At 42.7% G+C, this 25,492-nt stretch overlaps 1 protein-coding gene across 3 annotated transcripts in view; it reads right to left on the reverse strand.

The window, feature by feature from the left end:
• The window catches only part of ANO10 (anoctamin 10), a 237,978-nt gene that overhangs the window by 207,001 nt on the left and 5,485 nt on the right, over positions 1 to 25,492 (reverse strand). For all 3 annotated transcript variants that reach the window (XM_090046446.1, XM_090046444.1, XM_090046445.1), the window contains 3 exons: positions 20,963 to 21,097; positions 17,563 to 17,682; positions 11,916 to 12,485 (listed from right to left, as the gene is read on the reverse strand). In XM_090046446.1, coding sequence (XP_089902572.1) covers positions 11,916 to 12,485; positions 17,563 to 17,682; positions 20,963 to 21,097 — 825 coding nt within the window. The remainder of the gene's footprint in view (positions 1 to 11,915; positions 12,486 to 17,562; positions 17,683 to 20,962; positions 21,098 to 25,492) is intronic.

Raw genomic sequence — 25,492 nt, forward strand, 5'->3', positions numbered from 1 at the left:
AAGGGGAAAGCAGCCCCTGCCAGGCATTTCCCACGCTCCCCTCCTGCCACTCATGCAGCAGAGCACATGGCCAGCCCTGGCAGCGGCCTCAGGTGAAAGGGGAGACAGAGAGGGTTTTAATTCCCCCTTCCCTCCCCTGTCCCACCAGCACAGACCACAGCTGGGGCCTTCCTGGCCAAGGCAGAGCAGCCCATATCAGGGTCCCCTCGCCTTGCTGCTGCAGTAGCAGGGGCCTGGCCAGAAACTGCCCTGGCATGGGCCCGAGGCAAAGCAGGCAGAAAAGGGGATTTGTTCCCCACTCTCTCTCCTCTCCCACCAGAGGACTCTAGCCAGCAGGGTTTGCCTGGCTAGAGCAGAGCAGCCCGTCAAGCATTCCACCCCACCTCATCACTGGAGCAGCAGGGGGCATGGCAAGCCCCAGCAGCTGCCTCAAACAAAAAGGGGACAGAGGCGGGTTTAATTCCTCGTGCCCTGTCCCGCCAGGACAGCCCCGAGTCAGGGTCTGCCTGGCCAGGATACAGAAGCCCCTGTTCAGGGTCACTCCCCTGCCACTGCTCCTGCAGCAGGGGTGGGTACATGGCTAGATACCAGCCGGAATGGCCCCCTGAGGCAAAGGGGGAAGGGAGGGATTTTATTCCCCCCTCTACCCCTTTTCCCCTCAGAGGACTACAGCCAGGGTCTGCCAGTCCCTGGCTGCCACCTCCGCCACTTGTACCCTGCCAGGCAGACCCCAACTAGGGTTCCCCAAGGGAAGAAAAGAGGGAGGGGGGAAATAAACCCCATCCCTGCCCCCTTCACCTCAGGGGACCATGCCAAACTGGTGTCTGATCACACCTCTGCCCCTGGACTGGTGGGGGGACTGCTTTGGAGGCAGGGGCAGAGTGGGCAGAGCTGCTGCAGCCTGCACAGGGCATACAGCAGCAGCAGAGCTTGAAGGGATGGCTACAGGGGCTCAGCTGAATTTTGGGGTTGCCTTAATCCCCCAAGCCCCCCTAGCACCACTGCCATTTGTCCCACGCAGGCTGCAGCAGCTCTGCACACCCTGCTTCCACCCCACCCCAGAAGAGGCTTGCACTCCCCAGGACACCATAATAGGGGCTGCTGTCCCATCAGGGTACCCCCCCCCTCACCAGTCCAGCAGCTGGGGCAGGGGCATGGCCAGACGCTGGCTGGCATGCCCCTGAGCTGAAGGGGGCAGGGAAGGGGGTTATTCCTCCCTCCCTCCCCCTCTACCCACAGAGAATCCCAGCTGGGGTCCATTTGGCCAGGGGCCAACGGCAGAGGTGCAGCCCCCCCAGGAGGAGAGTGGATGGATGGAAGAATAAACCTCCTTACTGCCCCCTTCACCTCAGGGGGGCATGCTGGCCAGTGTCTGGCCATGCCCCCACCCCTGCCTCAGTGAGGGGGAGGCCCTGACATGGACTACTCCACCCTAGCCAGGCAGATCCTGGAATGCCAGTGGGACAGGGAAGGGGGGGGCGGGGATTAAACACTCCTCTGTCCCCCATTAGTTTGAGGCTGCTGCCAGGGCTGGCCACACACCCCTGCTTCTCAAGTGGGGCGAAATGCCTGACAGGGCTGCTGCACCCCTGCCTGACAGACCCCAGATGAGGTCTGTGCTGGTGGGACAGGGGAGAGAGGGGAGAATAAACCCCTTCCCTGCCCACTTCACCTTGGGGGGGTGGCGTCTGCCCACCCCTGCTCTCTCTAAAAAGCAGAGGAGCGTGGCCAGCCCTGATCTGCTGGAGTAGACAGCACAGCCCAGCCCAGGGCTGCAGAGCATGCTGAGATGTCGGGGGACTCTGATTTAACTTAAACCAGGAAGGGGTCTAGGACAGAAGTTCCATAAACCGGTTTGACCTCAATCAGTTAAGTCTGATGCTACATTCATCCAGGTTTATCTCAAACTGGTTTTGGCCATTTTGAAACTGGTTTATGTCCACTGAAATTCTGTTCTGTTACAAGTTTAAACCAGTTTCTGATCACTTAAACCAGTTTATGTGCAACTTCTGTCCCTAGCCTTAAGGGCTTTATCTTACAGATGGCCAAAACTTTGGAACTGCTTAATACTAAGTTTACCATAAGATAAATAAGCAAGCATGAGAAAAATCTTTCTAGGAGACTGACCAGATTGATCCCTTTGGAAGAAATTCGGAATGTATTAGGTGTATTCTATCATTGTACAAAAGATATTTATTTTTTTAATACATTTTGGCAGTGCAGTAACTGTCAAATAAATTCTGAAGGAAGATGCATGTAATCCAGACTGTGAAAAAGCAAAGAAAGAAATATTCTTCTTCTGTACCACCTATCATCATTAAGTATACTTTTTAATATCATATGCACTGAAGTTTACCTGTTTAACATTATCCTGCAATACTGCAAAGAGTTAAGAAATGAAAAAACAGCAAAGATAAGTAGGAGGCCAAGAGAACAACAATACTCCTTGAATAAACAATGGAGGAACCTATTTATTAGGAATGCCCCAACTAGACTAGTAAAGTTGGTTTTCCCACATGTGCACCCAAGCGCCAGCCAAAAGAATGCTACAATTTAAAAAAATGTTACTCCGGGGGGCACGGAAACGTGGGTGGCTGACTAATGCCAACATCAAGCATGGAAGACACTTAAGAGCAGGCAGTTGCAAAGCACTCTAATCCAGAGTTGGAGGTAAGGAGGATGAACAGAAATCATGAAAACTTGTAAGTCAAGGTTAATGTTTAGGTAAGGGAGAACATATGCATGTACACTAATTATTTTTACCCTTTACTATGCTTTTTCTGTACCTTTAGTCACATGATAAATGCTGCTTCTTTTTTTTAAGAAGATTTTTGTCTGTAATTTTCAATGGGAAATAATGCAGCCAAGTTTTGATTATGCAAAAGTAGTTGATTTGGAAGAGGAAACCAAAGCTGCAGCTAGCAAGGAAAATCTTTCAGATCTGGCCAACTCAGACTTCCTAATTAACTCAATTATCTTAACAATATCTTGGAATTAGACCAATCTGAAAAAAAAACCTTCAGCTAAATATTGATGGCCTCTCAGCAACTAAACACTGCATTCTCTCAGCCCTGCCCTCTAAACAACATGCTGACTCCCATTTTCCCAGCTTGTCATCTGGCCATCTAGGAAGGAGGCTCTGGCCGGGAAGGCTCCCGGTGACCTCGGGGCATTGTTCCTTGGTGTCCTTCCCAAGCTTCTCTGGGCAGAGTACCGCTGGCCAGCTCTCCAAGTTTGCGAGCCGGTGGGCGCTGTCTGGGGTGTTTTGCTCCGTGTCCCCGTGGAGCACTTGTTTTGGCTCTGTGACCCTGCACGTGCACGCCCTGTTTTCTCTTTTGTTGTCCCCCGTAATTTACTGGTGTTTTTAAGGCACTGGTTGCCCGACCCAGTGGCGGCCCCAGAATGCGGTTTTTAGGCTTTTAACCATTTAACCGTGAAGCCCACCAAGCACCGGATGCCAAGAAGACTCCTTTGACACCTTCTTTTACTCAGTTGATGTTTTTATGACATCGGTCGCCCAATGCAGCAGCAGTCGGCTTTTACTTCATCCTCCATTGAGGACGTCACATCTGGACTTTCTCTGGGCTCCCACAAGGGGCCCAGAGGACTTCAAGCAACACTGGCTGCCATCCAGAGGTGGCCCATAGTTCCTAGCAGTCCAAAACCGCGATGCCTGCAGATGTCAAATAGTCCCATTCTGCCAGCTGCCTTAACGTCAAGTGGCCTTATGATCTACTTTCTCAACAGCAAGCTATGACACTTATACTAATACAGAACCACTCCCATCTAATTCAGACCCCTGATATATTGTAAGGGTCAATAATTTCACAGCAGCAAATGTCCACTCCAGCAGCAACCTGGTCCACTCCAAATATTTCTCCTACGTTTTCACACCCTGCCATCAATAGTGGAAATGTTATGAGCTATCACATCACTTATGATAGGAGGAAAAGCAGAGAGAGATCAGTTAAGACATCTTGGTATGACCTAAAGGTGTAAAATCAAGTTCTGATCAACACTTCTACCTCAGACCAACCCACTTAAATCCAGCTCTAAGTGGTATTCAGACTGGCAAGTCAAAGGAGGCCAGATGTGATGCCTGCCACATCATTGCACTGTATACACTTGGTACAGAAACTCAAGTGGCTTAACCATGCTAGCCTGAAGCCCCACTTAAGCCAATCCAAGCATTTTAACATTACCTGGGGTTACAGAAGATCAGATAAACTGAAACTGCTCTCTGAACTGGTTTTCACTTTATATTTTTCATATTATCTGGGACCCAAAACAGCAAGTATTTTTCATTTATCCAGATGAGATGCTTCTCAGAGTAAACACCATCTGATCCTTATTGAACTACTATGAACACAAACAACAACCCTCCTGGACTCAACAGGGAAAAAAACTGGCTCACACTTGCACTATTCACAAACTACGGTATATCTTTTGTATCCTCTCCAATGCAGACATTTGCATGCAAAGCCATTTATCAAACTGCCACCAAGCCAATTCTAAGAAGCAGTTATAAAACTAAGACCCCATACCTAGATAAAAAATATGCAGAACTCCTCAAATACTACAAACAGTTATCACAACTGATCAATCCAAGTATCACAACACATCTTTTAGAAGCTGGATTCTGTCGAAAAAGGAAAGTAGGAACAGGCCATTGAAAAACTGAACTCACAAAGATACATCTAAGAAGCATAAGAACAGATCAGAAAATTTAGCAGCTGTTAGTACCAGACCATTCCTGCATTTCTCCAAACAAATGAATGCCAAACTGATAAGAGAAAAGAGGACAAAAAATATTGGAAGGAGCAAAGACGACATGGCAGCAAACCAAATACTACATACCTGAAAACAAAAACAACTTCCAGCCTTTCAATGCAAAGGAAATATAAAGGGAAACTGAAACAGTTAAATCTATGGACTTGACAACAAATCTGCAAATTCTTAAAGAACCTGGGAAAAATTAGCAGAAACTGCCTAGCCACCTATTTAATCATTCAGATGAATAAAACACCTACAATCTGACACAGCAATCATAACCTGGCTAAAACATAACAAGCAGATTTGAACCCAAAACCACATAGTACTTGTGGTTAAGTGCTGGTGCTCTACATCTATCTATACTGAGGATGACTTCTTCCCAGCATCACTGCCAAGCATTTACGTGGAAATCACGTCTGACAGTACAGGACCAGGACATCAGTCATCTAAAAGAAGTCCTGAATACTTATGACAAAGATGGCTCAATACTGCACAAGATAAGGACTTAAAGTCAAGTGCCACAGTTTCCATCTATGCCACACACACAAATGTCAACAAAAACCTCAGCATCTATCTGAATAGTCACAGAAAAAACCATGACTCAAAGCTTTCCTGGGCATTATATCAGAGTATGCCTTAAATCTCAATGAACATCTCACCAAAACTTCACTGAAAACAAGGACAGGAAACAATCTGATCAGCCAACAAGCTGGTTCAAACTAAGGAGTCAGTTCACAGACATTTAGGGTATGGACAAATGTTCCCAAAAAACGGAGATTAAGTTGTTGCTCCACATAAGCAGCTGATACACTGAAAAAGTTAATTATACAGGAGCAAAACCACTCCAACATTATCCCTGCTTCATCCAAGGATAAAACTGAGGCAATTTAGCTCTAGGTTTGCTTTGAACTATTCTGCAAAATATCAGTCCTCAGCGTGGTTCAAATCTCTTCACACAGGACTATCAGACATTAATGAAGATATGCATATAACATGAAGTTAATGAAGGCATGCATATAACATGCACCCCAAGAAGGAGGGATCTACATCATCCCTCCGGATAACAGGCGACAAGTGGTCTTCCAGTATCTGTTCTGTAAAGTAGAAGACAGGCCATGTGTGTCCTTAATCCACTGAACTAACACCTGACTTCAAGGTAATTTCATTGAACAATGCTTCTCTAAGGTATCTTCAAGCACAGTTAATACCAATCTAGCAGACCAGTGCCTTGGTTCTGACCTTCCACATCCGTTTAATTACTTTACTTCAGATGTGCAGTGATCAGATATACTGCAAAGGACTATGGAGCAGGGTGATCATGACATTTCCTTTTGCTGTTGCCAGTGATTCTATCAACCAGATAGGGTTGCAAAGACTTAACAGTCAACCTGGCCCAGAAGTCTCTGTAGCTGAAGCTGTAGCCCGATGATCCATATATCACAGCTTGGTATTTGCATCTACAAGTATGGTCATCCCAAGCAACTGAACTGTGGCCCTAATACTGAGTTCAGCATTAGCAGCTACTCTTCAGCTAGTCAATACAGAAGCCTCTGACTATTGTTCTAAGTCAGTATACTGTTCTCAACCTTTTTAGACTCAAGGCACCCTCAGAAAGTGTCTGCTCATTTTTTGACTACAGAAAAACAACAGACAGTTCTTCTGTTGCAAATAATTCAGAAAGACTACAACAGGTCAGAATGGCATTATGGATTCCTATTTGAAACATCTGAATTTATCTTTTGTATCATGTGTAAGTGTTCGCTAATACTGTGTGGCACCTCATGGCACTCAGAAGATCTCGCCTTACCCCAGTTGAGAATTCTCATTTCTCCCCGGTTGAGAATCCCCATTTTTAAGCCCCCTACACACCCTTCACTGTTTCTTGACTCTGTTGTCTGACCCTAACTGTGGTCTTGGGGTCCCATCTTCATCTTGTCTACTGACTTAAGTAGCAAACATAGCTCTCGGACTTCTACTCCTAGCCTTGGCATGCCTCCTCCTAGCTCTGGACAAACTTCTCTCTAGCCCCCTTGTACCCTTTCATGTACCAGTTAAGATACATTTCACATACTTGCAAGCTGCACTCATCAGCAAGGATTGTTTAGCTCCCTTAAACTTGAATTTGAACTTCACTCAGCTAGCTAACTAAATGGTTTGGACCAGTGGTTCTCAACTTTAAAAAAAAAAAAAGATTCAAGGAACTGCTCATCTTTTGTGAATTGCGTGGCTCCCCATTTCAAAAATCAAATTTATTTATTGTAGTGTTCATCTGCCTGAAGAGGGGCTGGAAAAGAGAAGGAGCAGCCGGAAGGCAAGAGTCTGCACTACAGTGAGTTGCAGGGAGGATGTGGAGTGGCTGGAAGGGAAAAGCCTGCACTTATTTCCTTACTGGAGAATGCACATATCTCCTGGCAACACCCTTCAACAGCTGTCATAGCATCCTGATTTGGACATTTAAGCTGCTTGTAGACGTTTTTGAAAAAAAACAAAACCCAAAACAAAACCCAAAACCCTGTGCTTTATCAGAAGAAGCAGTGCATTTGTTTAACCTGGCTCTGCAGCATCTGTATAGATCAGGCACTTCAGTAGGGCTTTTTGGTGATTTAGCTAAAGCCGATTCATTCAGCTATTGTGCAAAAAAAAAAAGTGCAAAAAAAAGCCCCACTAAGGCACTCGATCTATACAGACATTGGGCGAGCCACACGCAACTAACATGCTGCTTCTTCCAGTAAAGTACAGGGTTTTATTGTTTGCTTGTTTTTTTAATGTCTGCAAGCAGCCTTAGACTAATATACTCAATCATCTATTTAAATGTAATCACAACATATCAAATTGTGAGCAAAGCTGCCTGAATGAAAAGTGCTTAATGGTTTCACACTGCTGGGCTAGTTGTGTCAACACAGTTGAGAAACATGGAAAAAAAACACTTGGGGTGACTGGACAGCAGGGTTTCACTCTAAAAGAAATGCAGGAAGCCAAGCCTGTCATCTAAGGAACACATAGGCCAGTTAGTCTTACCTCGATCCTAGGCAAGCTGTTCAAGAAAATTATGCCGGCACACATCCATGAGGGGCCAGCAGGGCACTGCATGCTTAGGGGCAACCAACACGGGTTCATCAGCGGCAGGTCCTGTCAGACCAACCTGGTGGCCTTCTATGATCAGATTACCAGATCGTTAGATGCAGGGGTAGCAGTGGACATAGTCTTTCTGGACTTCCGGAAGGCATTCGACACTGTCTCTCACCCCATTCTCATTAAGAAACTGGGGGACCGTGGTGTCGACGCCCACACAGTTAATTGGGTCGCCAACTAGCTGGAGGGCCGTGCCCAGAGGGTGGTAGTGGACGGGTCCTTCTCAACCTGGAAGGACGTGGGCAGTGGGGTTCCGCAGGGCTCGGTCCTCGGGCCCGCACTGTTCAACATCTTCATCAGTGACTTGGACGAGGGGGTAAAAAGCACCCTGTTCAAATTTGCTGATGACACTAAGATGTGGAGGGATGTTGGCACACTAGAAGGAAGCATCAGGCTTCAATCGGACCTAGACTGGCTACAAGGGCGGGCGGATGTGAATAGGATGGGATTCAACACAGACAAGTGCAAGGTGATGCACCTCGGGAGGAACAACCGGCACTATACCTACAGGTTGGGGAACTCCCCTCTTGTCAGCACAGAGGCGGAAAAGGATCTTTGAGTCATCATTGACTCCAAGATGAACATGGGCCAGCAGTGTGGAGAGGCAGTTAGGAAGGCCAACCGCACCTTGTCATGCATCCACAGATGCATCTCGAGCAGGTCCAAAGAGGTGATCCTCCCCCTCTATGCAGCACTGGTCAGGCCACAGCTGGAGTACTGTGTCCAGTTCTGGGCGCCACACTTCAAAAGGGATGTGGACAGCATGGAGAGGGTCCAGAGAAGAGCCCCTCATATGATCAGGGGACAGCAGGGCAGGCCCTATGAGGAGAGGCTGCAGGACCTGAACCTGTTCAGCCTCCAAAAGAGAAGGCTGAGGGGGGATCTAGTGGCCTGTTATACATTAGTCAGGGGGGATCAGCAAGCATTGGGGGAATCACTATTTCCCCTTGCACTGCCAGGAGTGACCAGGAATAACAGTCACAAGCTGGCAGAGGGCAGGTTTAGGTTAGATATCAGGAAGCGCTACTTCACCGTCAGGGTGGCTAGGATCTGGAACCAACTTCCAAGAGAAGTGCTGCTGGCTCCTACCCTGGGGGTTTTTAAGAGGAGGTTGGATGAACATCTTGCTGGGGTCACTTGACCCCACTGTTATTTCCTGCCATGGCGGGGGGTTGGACTAGATGATCTCCTCAGGTCCCTTCCAACCCTAGAAACTATGAAACACTCAAAAGTTACCAAAAGGGTTCTAAAATATGAATCACCCTGTAACCATCATACTTTCTTATCTTCATAGGTGACACATAAGAGCTGACAGTAGGGGGACACAACTCTGTGCTGTTGGTGTCTCTGCCACCAGGCTTTGGGTCCAGCCAGGCTTCTGCCCCACACCCCACCACTGGCACAGAAATTGCACTGCAGCCACAACCCCCACTACTGCTGGGCCCTGGCTCTGGCTAGATGGCAGCCCCATGCCCTACTGTTGGCGCAGAAATCTTGGAGGAGAAATGTGCCTCCCCAACACATCACTCAAATTGGGTGTGATATTTTGTGGTCCAGATTGCAATTTTGTGAAGTGTTGTTTCAAAATATATTTTCCATCTGAATTTTATCACTTTTGTGGACAAGGACATACACATTTGGACTGATTTAAGTAATGGTCAGATAAGTTGTTTCTATAGCTCAATGCAGTATACAATTTAACATAATAAAATCAAAATTAACGAGGCTGGGACCCTGAGAACCAAAGAGGAGAGCAGTTTAGACAATAGACTAAACAGATTTCAGTAGTGCATGTAACCCCCTTTGCACAGGACTTAATACTACCAGACAGCAGCAATACAAAAGCATACAGTGTCTTGATATGGATATGTTTGGGATCAGCATATGCTGAACATTCAGAGATTGCTGTTCTGAAACTACATTTCACCTGCAACTCTTAAATTAAATATTAACAAAGCTAGGAGTCACTTCTTCAAGTTCAAAAAAACATACAGGCATACCTTGGAGATATTGCAGGTTTGGTTCCAGACCACCTCAATAAAGCAAATATCCCAATAAAGCAAGTCACACTCATTTTTGGGTTTCCCAGTGCATATAACAGTTATGTTTACACTATACTGTAGTCTAATAAGTGTGCAATAGCATTATGTCTAAAAAACAATGTACATACCTTAATTAAAAAATACTTTATTGCTAAAAAATACTAACCATCATCTGAGCCGAATGGCGCCGATGGAAAAATGGCTCTGATAGACTTGCTCAACGCAGGGTTGCCACAAACCTTCAATGTGTAAAAGCGCAATATCTGCGAAGCGCAATAAAGCGAGGTATGCCTGTATATGCTTTGTGATCCTAACGATCCTCTTCAATCCTTCTGGCTTGTGCAGATTTTACTTTACTCAAAACACTACAGCCTCACAATCTCTAATTTCACAGGTTAAGATGTAAAAAGACTTCTTAGTTCAGCATAGTCAGACATACCTGCATTCTCAATCAAACAGTATCTATAACCACTCAAAAGTCTAAACCTGTACAAGCCGAAAGGATTGAAGAGGTTCATTAGGATTACAAAGCATATATATGTTTTCGGAACTTGGAGAAGACACTTGGTATCAAAAGTAGCTCCTAGCTTTTTTAATATTTAAATTAAGGAGTTGCATGCAAAATATACTGAGCTTGTACCTTAACCCTCCATAATTAGCACCAAAAAACCTGTAGTCACTGGCATCCTGCAATATCTGTTCCCCACAATTTAATGACAGAAATAAAACAAGATAGGCAACTGAAGACAAAATAGAAACTTAAAAAGTAGTTTCAGAAGAACAGTCTTTGAATGTTGAACATATGCTGATCCCAAACATATCCATATCAAGAAATTTTTGCTTTTTTGTTGCTGGTGTCCAGTAGTATTAGTACTGCACAAAAGGTGTTAGCATGCATTACTGAAATCTGTTCAGTCTATTGGCTAAACTGCTCTCCTCTTTAGTTACTCTTCCTGAGATTGGTCCTCAGGGTCCCAGTCTTGTTAATTTTGATTTTACTAATATACTGCATTGAGCTATAGAAACAACTTATCTGACCATTACTCAGAACAGTCCAAATGTCCTTGTCCACAAAAGTGATAAAAGTTCAAAACGGAAAATATATTTTGAAACCATGCTTCACAATATTGCAGTCTGGACCACAAAATATCACATCCAATTCATTAAAAATAAGTCATAGAAACAGTCAGGCATTATGTTTCCCACCACCTCTTGATAACCATATAGAATCTAGTTCTGGAATTTAAAAAAAAAACTCATTTACAGGATGCTGTTTTAGGTTTTGTTTTTTGGAGGTTTTTTAATTGTCATTATCTATATTTCCATATTCCTGCCTATTTCCTCCTATGGGGCATATCACTCACCAAATCCCTATAGCATCACTGTCAGAATGCTGCAATTAGAAAACTAAAACATTGGACAGTTAAACTCTTTTGTTTTACTATACTACTAGTAAAAATTTGCTTCAAGAATTCCCTGAAATAATGGGGGCCAATATTTTGACAGCAGTGCAACAAATTAACCCTGCACCTCCACAAGTGCCAAGCTGATCCCCTTCTGCCATCTGCTATTCGGCTTTCTGCTCTCAGCCCTATGCTCCCTGTGCTGTTCTACTTTCTGCTTCCTTCCCTGTGCTCCCCCTCCCTGCTTTGTTGCTTTGATTTCTGCTTCCTGCCCTATTGGCTGGCTGCTGTGCTGCCGTCCTATCTCCAGTCTACCAAGTGCCACAAAGAGGCTCCTCATGCCACCTGTGGCAGCCATGCTGCAGGTTGACCACCCCCACTCTTAAACATCTGTTGTATGCTTATGCCATTCAATAAGAATTCCTAACATATTTTGAACAAGCAAACGGTGGATTTTTTTCAAACTGTTATGAGCATAACATTTAATGTTTCTAAGAGATTTATTTATAAATAATTCCTAAACGTTTCGGATTATTACTTTCTGACAAAACAAAAAGAGTCTTACCCCATGAGGTTAAGAATTCAGCAGCATACCGATAGATGCGGTTCATAATTTCAATCACAACTGCGTAGATGATGCTAGGCACAAAAAGCATTAAGTTGCTAAAGGAAGACTCATTCTCCTCATGATAATCCAGTGCCAACTGTTCCATGTCAAAGTAAATCATCATGACATAGAGTGAGAGGTAGAGGCAAAGGCACACAAATGGCAAAGACACCAGATAAATTCGTATCTGCCTTTTAATACTTGAGTATACTGGCTCTTCCTTGCCAGTGACAGGATTGATACCCAGGACCCCATGGAATCCTGGCCTTGGTTCCTCAAACTGCCGTTTCATCAACAGTGTTCCCCATCTATATGTCATTCTGGCACAGCAGCGCTTCCAAACTTCAAGAATCACCGTAGACCAAAGCAGATTGAATGAGGCAAACATCACGTACTTATCATAGTCTTCCCATGCAAATACATAATAAGGAATCCCAATGAGAGCCATAGGAGCCAAAGCAAATGTGAAATACTCTAAGAAACCAAAATAGAGAGCAATTGTTTCACCAAAGTAGCAGCGTATTTCATCTGTGGAGAGAAAGACAGAAAAAATTAGCCAAGGGAAACGAAAAAAAGAAATTGGGGGTTAACTATACATATAGCTCCCTATTAGCTTCTAAAGCAATATAAGTAAGTGATCTAAAGGACACAAACAGTTGATTGCTATGTTTTAGTGTTCTGAAGATATGATTGCCTCTCAGGGATTACCAAAATTAAACAGTTTATCCATTTACAAACCTCTTACTTGATTACAGTCAACAATTTTTAACATGGGTATCAATAAAAATTTAAATAAACTCATATAAAGACCATGGCTCAGTTTTCTAAATACAGGAGACAGACATAACTTTTTTCTATTTCTTCCTCCAACTTTCAAAGCACCAAAAGGTCTATTTGAACGGGAAAAAAATCAAATGGAAGGAAAGCTATTAGCACAACTTCTCTTAGTGTCTATAGCCATGGTATTAAATATCTAGTAGAAATAAAATACTAGCTTCAAGTAAAGTAAGATGTAATGCAAAATGCTATGCTAATGTAATATAAAGATTACATAGTCAGTCAACTGTAAAGATTACCCTGGAGATCTTTAAGAAAAGGCTTGATGCCTACCTGGCTGGACTCATTTGAGTCCAGTTTTTTCTCCCGCCCAGGCAGGGGGTCGGACTTGAAGATCTACAAGGTCCCTTCTGACCCTACTTCTATGATTCTATGATTTGAAAATTAAGTGTAACACAATACAACAGCATAGGCACTTCACATATACGCTGTCTTTAAGGGATGACAATGACAGAATGGTCTACCACAGACCAATAGCTGATTGGTTTAAGATTACTGAGACTACATTCAGGAGCTTGTCCCAGCCTTGAAAGTCTTCTTGGTTAGAAAGATCTGTTATAGCCCTAAAAGATTTTGGTGAAGTGGGCTTGAACTAGAGGTCTACACAGACTGTGAAAAACCAAGAGTATGTCTTCATTGAATCTCTTGCATGGCTGAAGCATGTGTACACATAACTGAGCTAGGCTTACTTAGATAACTCAGGTATCAAGAGCAGCGAAACCATGGCGGCATAGTTACTTATTCAAGTAACTAACCTACTCTGTCAGTGTCACAGCAGTTTCACTGCTATTAGATAGCTTGATTAAAACTAGCCTAGTTGTACCAGCACACACTGTCAAATGTAGTGTAGACGTGCCCTGAAATGTACTTTGCCAGCATGCCAGAAGCCTTCACTGGGCCCAAATGTTTGTTTTAACTTGCACAAAGACTTGTCCCATTTTTTTTTAATTTAAGTCCAAGCTGGAATGTTATTTATTTGTTTTTCTATTAGAATGTACACGTCATCCTTCCCAATAACACAGAGGCTGGCAATTATTTCAGGTGGAAAGCTGCTTACCAAGATTTGGCAAGCTGTCGAGGGCTGCAAGGGTAGCCCCACCCCTTGACAGGTGCCCCACCCCTTGGTCGCCATTTTGTGACTGGAAGTCCTGCCCCCTAGCTCCTGACCTATTCCACCAGAAGTCCCTCCCCTTACCCCTGGAAGTACTCCTTTCAGCAAGGGGTTTTGCCATCTTGGAACCATAGAAATACCAAATTATATTCTAAAATGATTATCTACAGCATTCATTAATTGATTAAAAAAGAATTTTGTCCCGGTTTACATGCGTTTGTGTGGTGTACATCAAGGTACTTGTATATAATACCTTAAAATGAAGTCTTACTCTTTTATACTGTGGAGGGGGGAGTATGGGTGGGTGGGTATAGATTTGTGGATGGCTGAGGGTGTGTGGGTCTGTGGGGGAGGGTGTGTGTGTGTCTGTGGGAGGTGGATAGGTGTGAGGGGTGTGGGTATGTGTGTGGATATGGGGTGTAGGTGGGTATGGGGTTTGTAGGGGACTGTGGGAGGGAGGGTGGCTGGGGTGTGTGAGGTGTAGAGGTCTGCGTATAGGACAGTATGGGGGGGTGCATGTGTATGGTAGGGTGTGCATGTGAGAGTCACCCTAGGAACACACACACACACACACACACACACACACACACACACACACACTGCCCCCCCCACACACACACACACAGGGTACCGGCACAGCCCCATGCTCCAGCTATGCAGCCGGGAGCCACATGCTGAGGCAGTGCAGGGGTAGGAAGACAGGGAAAGAGCTGGGGGTGGGGTGGGGTTGGGTTGCTCTGTCCTGCCAGCTCCCCCTAGGTCATGCTGCCTCTTGCTCTTATCATCTTTGACAGGCAGCCAGGAGCAAATAAATATTCATTTATTAAATTCTTTAGGGGGTTTGCGGGCCTGATAAAATGGCCTGGTGGGCCATATCTTGCCCACCCCCGCCATAAAGGATCAGGACAGTTTACAGTAAAAGAACAAAAATAACTTATAAAACAGGAAAATAAACTAGAGAACAAAGCAAGAGAACAAAACAACTTATAAAAGCATGGAGAGTACAAAACAAAACAGAAATGTCCCAAACAATCTCATAGCAAAGCCATGAGAATTTCTGTCATTAAAGTCTCTACAGTTTCTGTTGGAACTTCAAATATAACAGGCTAAGTACTGTTGTATATGCATCTTGTAGGGCTAAAGCAAGGCCTTTTATGTGCTAAAGTGAGGCCATTTCCTTGTCCTTTCGCCTCCATTTCATAAAAGCGGACACAGCACTTACGAGACAGCTGGGAGAGGGGAGGTGCTGTGTAAGGGCTACTGATAAGATATGAAACTAGCTGAATCTGGTCAACAGAGGAGCCTCGTCAACAGAGGAACCTTGAAAACAGTACAAGGATGGTTTTTGTAAGATAAGATGCATCTTGGCAAGAATATACGGGGCATGTAGTCACGAGAGTTAAACTTCGGTGTTCACGCGCACAGCGCCACTTGATTGGATAGAACAGTGATTTAGTTAATAGATGATTGGGTATTTTTACGAGCACGAGCTAATCAAGAACTAATGCTGACGTACTAACAAAGTATAAAATAGTATTATATCTGGTAGGCGGGGTTCCTCCTCGGAGGCACCTCGCTGCAGCAAATAAAGATTCTTTATCTGATTTTGGATACTTGCTCTGCGTGATCACTGCCCCAGTCCAGAGCGAACTGCACATGGCTTACAAGTTTAATTTGTAACAGTACAGACAGACAAAAAAGCCCAAGGATGAATCAGTTCACTTTTCATGGGTTAGTCCAAGCTGTACAGATTAAATAGGTAAGCAAACAAACAGACATTCACTTTTGATTCTGGAAATGTAGCCATGCGCCTGCAGTGGCCTACACCAGAAGCTAGGGGGTGCTAGGGAGAACACCTCCCTGTTTGGCTGGAGCAAACAGCTTGGGCCAAGCCAGCCCACTCACCCTGCAACGGCAGGTAGGAGGCGGGGAGGGAAGTTTGCAGGAGTGGTGCAAAGCATCCTGGGGTGCTGGGAGACTGTGAGTTAACTTGCATCTGAAGGGGATCTGAGACAGAAGTTCAATAAACCGATTTAACCTAAATCAGTTAAGTCTGATACTAGATCCATTCAGGTTTATCTTAAACCGGTTTCAGCCATTTTGAAAGCTGTTTAAGTGCATTGAATTTTTGTTGCGTTACTGATTTGAACCAGTTTCTGATCATTTATATCAATCTGTGTGTAATTTCTATCCCTGGCCATATAGTACATATGAATATTAATACTTCCAAGGCTTAATGTGACTGACAGAAGAAGTAAATGCCTTTGTACAAGACACTAGTAAGACTCTGGTCACTTGTGTTCAAAAATGACAAACTCATACTGAACAGGTGCATAGAAGGGCTAGTAGGGAAAAGCACAGAACTGGGAACCTATTGTAAGAGAGAATACTGAGAAAGCTTCACTCACTCAGCCTAGGAAAATGAAAACTGAGTAGGGATCTAACTACTTTGTAAAAGGGCAAACACAGAGAGAGAAGAACTATTTAATTTAAAAGACAATGCTAGCATAAGAACAAATGGGTATAAACTGGCCACGAATTAATTTAAACTATATTTAAAAGAAAATTTCTCACACCTGATGCAGTAAGGTCTGGAACAATATTTCAACTGATAGCAAATAGCCAACCTAATTTTAAGTTGGAGCTTAATCAGTCTACGGAAAGGCTTAGAAAATGTAGCTGCCAACAATATCGGGGACAGGGTGTCGTAACCCAGGAAGTCTTCTTTATCATACGAGTCTGAAAACCCAAAGTTCGCTTGTGTTAAACGACTACAGTATTTTTCAAATTATGTAATGTAATATTATAGGCTATTTTAATATTCTTTTACTGTAAGTAAATGAATTTTAAAAATGTACACGATACATCATTTAAAAAAGTAAATAAAAATTTCTAAATCCAAGAATTAAATATGCAGCTTCCTAGACTCCCTTCTCTTAGAGCGTATGAATTACAATTTGATCTTTTAATACATGGTTATATAAACATTCAATTCATATCACACCATTTTTTCCTAGGGAAAGATATTTAGCATCTTCTACCGAAAAAACAAAAATGTAATTTAGAACAAGGTGTTCATATATCACGCTGACAGGAACTTTGTTTTACTACAAAAGATTACACAACAAAATTTCACCAAAAGTCATAATAAGATATTATGGAACCTATTTTGGTAAGCCAGCTATTCAAAAAGTACTTTTAAGAACTCTTTTTCTTATGATAAGAAAGCTTCTTTCCCTTACTTCTCACACTGGAAAAAATGCCTTATTACTCAAACTCAGATATTTTCTCTTGCATTTTCTTACTTAAAATACTTCACAGTCCAACTTTAGTACATCATTAAACGCATTTTTCTCTACATTTACTATCCTAGGGCTTTTTAAAAAGGGAAAAACAAGTAACGTGAAATAAAAACAAGAGAACCTTGTCTTCAACAGCTGCAGGCTCTGCTGCCCTGGTCAAGCAAGTCCCACCTCCCTTAACCTAGTACCATACAACCCCAATTAACTAAGAGTCTCAAGAGAATTGCTCAGTGAGAGACAAGGGTCTGAAGACTCTGCTAAGGCCAGCTAGCTTTCCAAAAGCTCATCAACACTGGAACCATTTCTGGTATCAAGGCTTTTTTTTCCCCCCTCAATGAAAGAAGTACTAACATACCTAATGGCTGAAAACTAATTTTCACTCGGCTATACCAAGTGTGCCGGAGCTTCTTCAATTCATCTTTATCATGAAGTGGAAAAAATTGAATTAGGATGCCATTGGTCAACAATCTTCTCACTGAAAAGAAAAGGAAAAAAACATGCATCTATTGCTTCTGCAAAGTCACATTAAAGTTGGTGCTTGCATTGGATTACATTATTGCTAACAAAATTAAATTTTCTTTCAAAGAAAAGACTCTAATCTAACTTACAATTTAATCCCTTAATATTCACATCCTTACATGCTAATTTAATAATATATTATATAATGTAGGGGCTGAAAGCACAAATGGCACTCCAAAGACCTGGGCTCAATTGTAGTCTATGAGAGAAGAAGAGTCTGTTGGTATCCACAAGCCAGCATTCTATTCAAGTAAGGTTTGAACAGCAAATCAAAACTGAAAGACACTCATGTCAGGAAATTTTGACAAACCTGCTACTGTACCAGAATGGAGCAGCAAAAATTATGGATTGCTTAGGGTTTGTCTGCACTACAAGCCTTCTGCTGGCAAACAGCTGTTGCCACAAGTAGGCTGTCAAAGCATGCCCCTACCTATGCAGGGCCAGCAGAAGACACACAGCTCAACTGCAACAGCTGTACCAGAGGGTACACAAACACACCCTAACAGGCACCAGCTGTTAAGAGACCAGTTTTCAACAGATAGCACAGACGCACCTATCTGAGTTTTCTGGAAAATTCCAAGTAGTAACAAAAGTAGAGGTGCACATATACATCGGTCCAATATTGGACTGGCATCGATATGAAGAAAATTGACTGCACTGGAAATCGGCTTTGTGTGGCCAATAATTTGCCTAATAAATACCCATGCATGTGCAGCACACAGGCAGCGAAAAGTATAGCCTGGCAGTTTAGCAGCATACAGCTGGTAAGTCTGTTGTGATGGAAGAGAAAGGGGTAGGGAAAGGGCATGGGGGAGCACATCAATGCCCCCCACGGTGACGAAGAGAGTGGGGCAGGGGCTGGGACAGGCACTGCCCAGCCGGAGGGGGGAACAGAGCCGTGGCTCTTCCCAGCACAGGGGGGTGGGGGTTGGGCCAAGGAAGCATACGGAGCAAGCAGTGTTAGGAGTTGGGACTGCAGGGTGGGGGGGGCTTACAGCCCCGCCCCACCCCACCCCATAGCTCCCCTCCCAGCACTGCCACCACCCACCCCAAGCACAGCCCAGCCCAGCCCCTGCTGGGAAGAGCCCTACACTGCCCTAGCCCTGGTCCCAGCCCACAGCTGTAGCCCCCCCCACCCTGCCCCACGCAGATCACCTTCCACCACAAGAGACTTACCAGCTGCATGCAGCTGTATCAGAAATCTGATTGGTATCGATCAATATGTTTCCTTAAAAATCAGTTATCAGTATCAGCCCCCAAAATCTCTATTGGTGCATCCCTAAGCAAAAGCCTTCCATTCCTCGCAGAGCGGGTGGTGCTCTGCCAGAAGAAAGGTGCTCCACCGCTGCACAGGAGCTCTGAGTGTGGACTTACTAAGTTCTGCCAGTAAAACCAAGTCATGTAGATCAGGCTTGATTCCTGGTCTACAGGGTTTTCATGAACACCACAAACGATGAACATTTTAAATTATACTTTAATAATAAGTAATGTTTAAATTCAAACTAAAAGGAATAGTAAAATTCAATCTCTTGTTACATGTCTTAAAGTAGTCTTAAACAATTACCATATATTTCTTTTTAAATTATCAACACATGAATATTGTGTCTGCTGTAAAAGTCATCTCATTCCATAACATTTTTGCTTTTTTACATTTTAAAACAGAAAGCAAGTACCATTTGCTATATATTTGTTAATAGAACCTGCTCAGGGACCGGAAATTTAGATTGTGCCAGGGAAAATAGATTAAAAACAAGGTGAGAACAAGGCAGCAAAAGGCACATCTTAAATTTATTATACAGCTCTGCAAATTACATGACAACTAACTATATGTGGTACAGATGCCTAGATCTATACAATAGCTGCTCCAAGCAAAATTCATTTTATTGCTCTAACTTAGGTAGACATCAAAGGGTGTCTATCATTCAAGTTACTGAAAGGCAGAAACATTTCTTTTCTTTAGACAATTAACACAGACATATAAAAACAAGTCATGATTCACAGATATTAAAGCAGTTTTATATGAACTGAAGCATCTGTGCCAATGGTCCAGTTCCAGTTTTCCTAAAAACACCTCACTGCTCCCCCACAAAACAGAAGTTATAGGAAGAAAGTAAACTTATAATTCTCCAAGTAATTCCTGAAAGTGAAACCAAACTTTATTTCTCCACAATGCTATGTTAATAGCTATGTAAATATGAATGTTGTTTTTGTCATCTCTATAAAGGCAACAGTCCAAATGTATCATCTAATCTTAACCACATCAAATAAGGTTCACTGCAAGACCTCTCCAAAAGCAAGACAAAATCTAGTCCTGAGATCAATGATTAGTTCATTGTTTAAAATCTGCTTTAAAAAAAGATGTTATAATCTAGCCACACAGAATGAGTACTTCATCACTAATATGAGTATAGTATCACTCAAATAGATGCCATATCATCTCTCTTGATTCTTTTCACTAATGTGATAAAAAGAAAGTTTCCCAATATTTTGGATACCAAAGGTAGAAAATAATGAATGGCAGTTATCAAAACGTATGCATGTTATATACAGTTTAAAACAGCATAATAATGAAATTCCAGAGTCCTAACCTTAAATATTCTTAACTGACAGAGAATTCTAGATACGATTTGACTTATTACAGAAAATAATAAATATGGGAAAATTATTGCATCAAATAAATGTTCTTTATCACTAACATTCGAATTCTGGAGTTCTTCAGCATTATTGTTCAGATAATATCAATCACAATACATATAAAAGCCAAGAAATAATTAGGAAAACCTGTAAAAAAGGCATGTGGGAAAAGAAAATCAGAAAGTGAAGCAAAAGAAAAAAGTTTAGGCCTGGTAAACAAAGATTGTGTTATGGCCATAAGATTCTGAACTCCTTTCTTGATTCATACTTTAGATAGATTTTCATATATATGCATATTGCTAATAAATTCCTTATTTAATTTAATACGCAGGGAATATATTAAGAAAAGCAGTTTTCCCAACTGTGTCATGTGGTATTAAAGTATCCATTTGTCTTTTGAGAAGATCACTGATAAGGTTTTTAAAAAATAAGCTTCATTTCTTTAAAATAAGTTAATAATTTGAGGACAAGTTTTCACTCACAGCCACAGGAAACTGCAAGTTCCCTTTATTTTGCATGTTCATGGTTTCACAATTCCAGATTTTTCACAAATATTATGACAAAGCAGTTAGATAAAGAGATTATAAAATGACATTACTTACCAATTGATTTTCCTGGATATAGCTTTGCCTGAGGATAACCAGGGATCATTTTTTCATCTCTGGCTCTCAAATTTTCAAGTTCATGCTTGATTATGTACTGACACTCTGCCATTGTAAGGAAACTGTGATTGTCCTCTAAAGCAGGAAGAAAATGCTTTGTAACTCTTTGCCTCAGCATCCCCAAAATGTCAAAGAACATAATTAATTTGGACTCTGAAGACAAAAATTGAAACCAAAATGTCCAGGATCCAAAATACTGCATATCAATGCCATTCAACCAAGTATCTGTTAGAGAAAAGTAATCTTAAAAAATATATACTTTCAGCAATAGAAAACATAGAGGTCAGAGAGAAGTAGCGCAGGAAGGGACCTCCAGAGGTCATCTAATCCAACCTCCTGCCTGAGGCAGAATACAACACAATATCAATTGTATAGGATATCGACTATCTTATACAATCAATAATCTAAACTCTTTGTAAGACTACTGTCAATGCTGACATAACACAACACATAACACCCTAATCTGACACAGGTAAAGCAGGGGAACCATGGCAGTCAATGTTCTGCTTCTAGAAAAGGTTAATACCCCACTACCGACAAAGGCCAAAACCCTCAGAGTCTGTATCAATCTGACCATGGGGTAAAATTCCTTCCTGACCCCAAACATGATGATCAGTCTGACCCTGAGTTGAGAAGCAAGACCCTTTAGTCAGAAAACCCCAGCTTGGGTCCCAGCAGAAGCACTGGCAACCATCCCTAGGGGGTGCAAATCACGGTGACTGTCCCAGGCCCTGTGCTTTGGGAGGCCCCCACAGAGTGGGGCGGAACAGCAGCAGCACGGAGCAGGGCGGAGCCGTGGCTCCACATCTAGCGGCTCGCAACCCCTCTCCCCCCAGCCGCCACCGATATTGGTGGCAGCTTCTTTGGGTCTGGGGCCCATGGGATCAGAGCAGGCGTGGGGCCCCGCACGGGCTGATTTGCCCCAGCCCCCACACTCTGCTCGAGTCACCTCTGAGCACTGGCATAACACAACTGAAACATTTCAAACAGCGCACTTTTAATCTGAATAACTAAGTGCCTTGAAAGAATACCGAGAAAGTATTCCTGCTCGTAACAGTGTTATCCATCTGAATTTCTGCTCCTCTGTACATATAATTCTGACAGGAGTTTCATTTTGGGGTCTTAGATCCTCAATGTACAATAAGTGAAACTTTTCAGTTATTTCACCTTCAGAGGGCAAAGCCACATAAAAGAGCACATGCCAGATACCTAGTAGCAGTTACACACCCATACCCACTGGCTACAAACACTGTCCTTTATGGAAAGTGAAGTTCACAGAATGATGAACCAATTCAAAATGATTAGTCATGACCAAAAATTAGTAAGAAAGTATAAGCAATGAAAAACCTTAAGATAGAAACTTTGAACTCTAAGGAGGTTGAACTGGGAGTCCTGTTGGAACTTTGTCTTCAGATAACCCTTTTTCTCCTAATAAAATAGCATCCAATTGGATTTCTATTCTTGGAGATTAAAAATGATGTCCTTAAAAAAATACTAGGTAAGAATATAATAAAGAAGCAGGAGGAAAATCAAAGCCAATAGGGAGAATGAGACTTATAACATTATATACAATAATTGGAACATGTGAATCCTCAATAAGATCACACTCAAAAAGGTCAGAGGTGCCTTCTGAATGCTAACAATATGCATCTTAACATTTTCTTTCAAGACTGAGATTTGAGAGAAGCACCTCATGGATATGGCAGAAGTCGTATCTGTCCTTTTGACTAAACGTCTGCATCCAACATTTACTGACCAGCTTTCCAGCAAAGACATCTAGCTAGATTCCCAGATAGATAGCTTTTATATCATAATTTACATCTAGAATTTTGATACCATTCCTTTTGGATAGTGTCCTTAGCTTATCACCTCGAGATCAGAGTCATGGAATTCACTCCACTGCTTAAACCCATTCAGTCTTGAATCCTGGACAGAAACAGAAGGCTACTTGGAAAGTGGAACAGCTATCAAAAGCAAACTAAAAATTTGTACTCCATAATATGCACTGTCTGGCTGTAGATTTCCAGGTAAAGCTTAAGGTCCTGGCTCTGCCTATTACAGCTCTAAAATTACTTAGGAATTACATAGCTAAAAGATAATCTCTCTCCCCATACCCAACTGCCATATTGCAATCAACAGAAATGCTTGAGCTGAGCCCCTCTGGTATAAAGGAAATGGGCACTAATGGCAGAGCATCCCTTAAAGAAGTCTACCAAATTTGAAATTTACTCCATACCACAGTTCAAAATAATCCAAACTGGACACTGGAAATATCAACTTTTTTGGCTATATCTGAAAATAGGAAGAATGAGAGAATTAGAAGGGTGAAGAACTGATGGATAGGGAGGGAAACTGGTGCATTTAAGTTGTACTTTTTCAGTTATGTCAAACACATCTAAAATACCTTTTAAGCATTTTTAGAATATTAAATAAGTAAATACTTATGTGAGATAAATAAGCAAGTGAGCCTTGGCATGCTTTTTCAATACCAAGATCACCAAAGAAGAAAGGAAATGCACTGGTACATTGGTTTTTTTTTTTTATAACAACACTGATGTCAAATAATGGTGTCAAAATCCACAACAAACAGAATCAACTTTCTAGTGTCTTTACTTGTTAGAAATAGAACTTTAACTACCTTAATACTGAAAATGTGAATAAGGGCCCCAATGAAATAGAAATAAAAATGTTGGCAAGATTAAAGGTGGAACAGTGCAGTCTTGGAGAGCAGGTGTGTTACCAAGCCTACAAGGAGGGTCTAGGATGCCTTTGCAGAGAAATGTATTAATATATTTAGCAGTAATTTCAAAATGCAAAACAAAAAGAGAAGAATGGTTCCTTACACAATCATCTCACAATCTAATCCATACAAACCTGAAGTCTATCATTTCTTATGCTATAAAGAGGCAGTTAGTCATGTTACTCTGAAGTCAGGCAGAAGGCTACATAACCCTGACTTTTTATGCTAGTTGCTTGATTCCAATTCCAAATATTTAATGTCTAAATATAATGAGGCAAAATATTCCCATTTTTCCAGCTAATCATAACTCAGTAAGTCAAACATTCACTCACAAGTTATTTAACCAAAAAAATCAAATCACAGAACCTTGGAAAAACAGAACTTCAAGTGGTTGTTAGTCCAACCCCTGTTCAGGACAAAAAAATTATCTGTCACTAAATCATTTCAGATAAAGGTTTAGCCAACTTGCACTCATCCAATGACAGAGATTCTATAACTTCCATAGACAATCTGCTCCAGTGCTTAACTATCCTCATAAAAGAATTAAGAAAAATGTTCTTACTTCCTCTTTTAGACTAATAATCATGCACATGTAGACTACTTTCTTTTTAGAATTTGTTATTTTCTACATCACTTTTCAGATTAATAAATGATCACTCATCATATAAAAAAAATGAAGTACATTCCAAGACTAAGGGTCAGCCAGAGACAGGAACTATGGATGAATTCCGAATATAGTCTGAATTTTTATAGGTCAAAAAGATTATATAAGCACTGTCTTATTTTATCTATCTTTGTTAAAAGAAACAAAATGGCAATTAAACAGCTGACTAGTGTCCTTATTCATTAATCTTCAGTCCTAATTTTACTTATTAGATGTATATACTGTTCTGCCCAATAAAGGCTCAGGGCAGCTTCCACTATCACAAAATAAAAAAAAGTGAAATATTCAAAATAAAACATGAAACAAGAACTCCCTAAACAATACTGCTGTTCTAGCCCTGCTTTCTAAATACTTGCCCAAACAGAAAGGCTTTGCAGTACATCTGGAAAATGTCCAGTCTTGGGCTCTGGCAGGATTCAAGGGGAAAAGAGTTCTGTAAATGCATGGTTGTCAGCCAGGGGTATGCATACCCCTAGGGTTATTTAAAAGGGCTGTAGGGGGTACACGGAATTGTGCATTCATGCGTGCAGCCACAGCGCAGCACATGGGTGGCCAGGACACAGCCCGGCCACGTAGAGAACAGCCAGTCCTGGAGGATAAGTTTGTTGTGGGGAGGAGGGCGAGGGGGTGGGGGAGGACAGGGATAGGGTTGCCCAGCCAGGGCAGGGTGGGGCAACTCCTGCCACTATGCACATCCCCAGAGGGCATGAGGAGCATGAGTCCCCAGATCTGCGTGCGGGGCAAGGCCGTGCTTGGGGCAGGTGGTGGTGGTGCTGGGAAGGGAACTGGGGGGGGGAGGGTTACAGCAAATTTTGGGGTGGCAGCAGTGCCCCTCCCCACAGCCCCACTCCCATATGCCCCCCACAGTAAGGGAGGGAGTGGGGCTGGAGCAGGGGTAGGCACTGCCCAGACAGAGCACAGCATGGGACAGAGCCATGAGCAGGTCATCCAGGGGGCGCGAGAGGGGTGGCAGGACAGCTCCTGCTGCTGCATGCACCCAAGGAGGGCATGGGTGGGGGGTGTGCTGGGTTGTTCCCAGCAGAGTTGTTGGGCTGGAATGCACTAG

The sequence above is a fragment of the Crocodylus siamensis genome, chromosome 5 (assembly GCF_052110815.1).
Source record: "Crocodylus siamensis isolate JL-2025a chromosome 5, ASM5211081v1, whole genome shotgun sequence".
In the NCBI taxonomy this organism is placed as follows: Eukaryota; Metazoa; Chordata; order Crocodylia; family Crocodylidae; genus Crocodylus; species Crocodylus siamensis.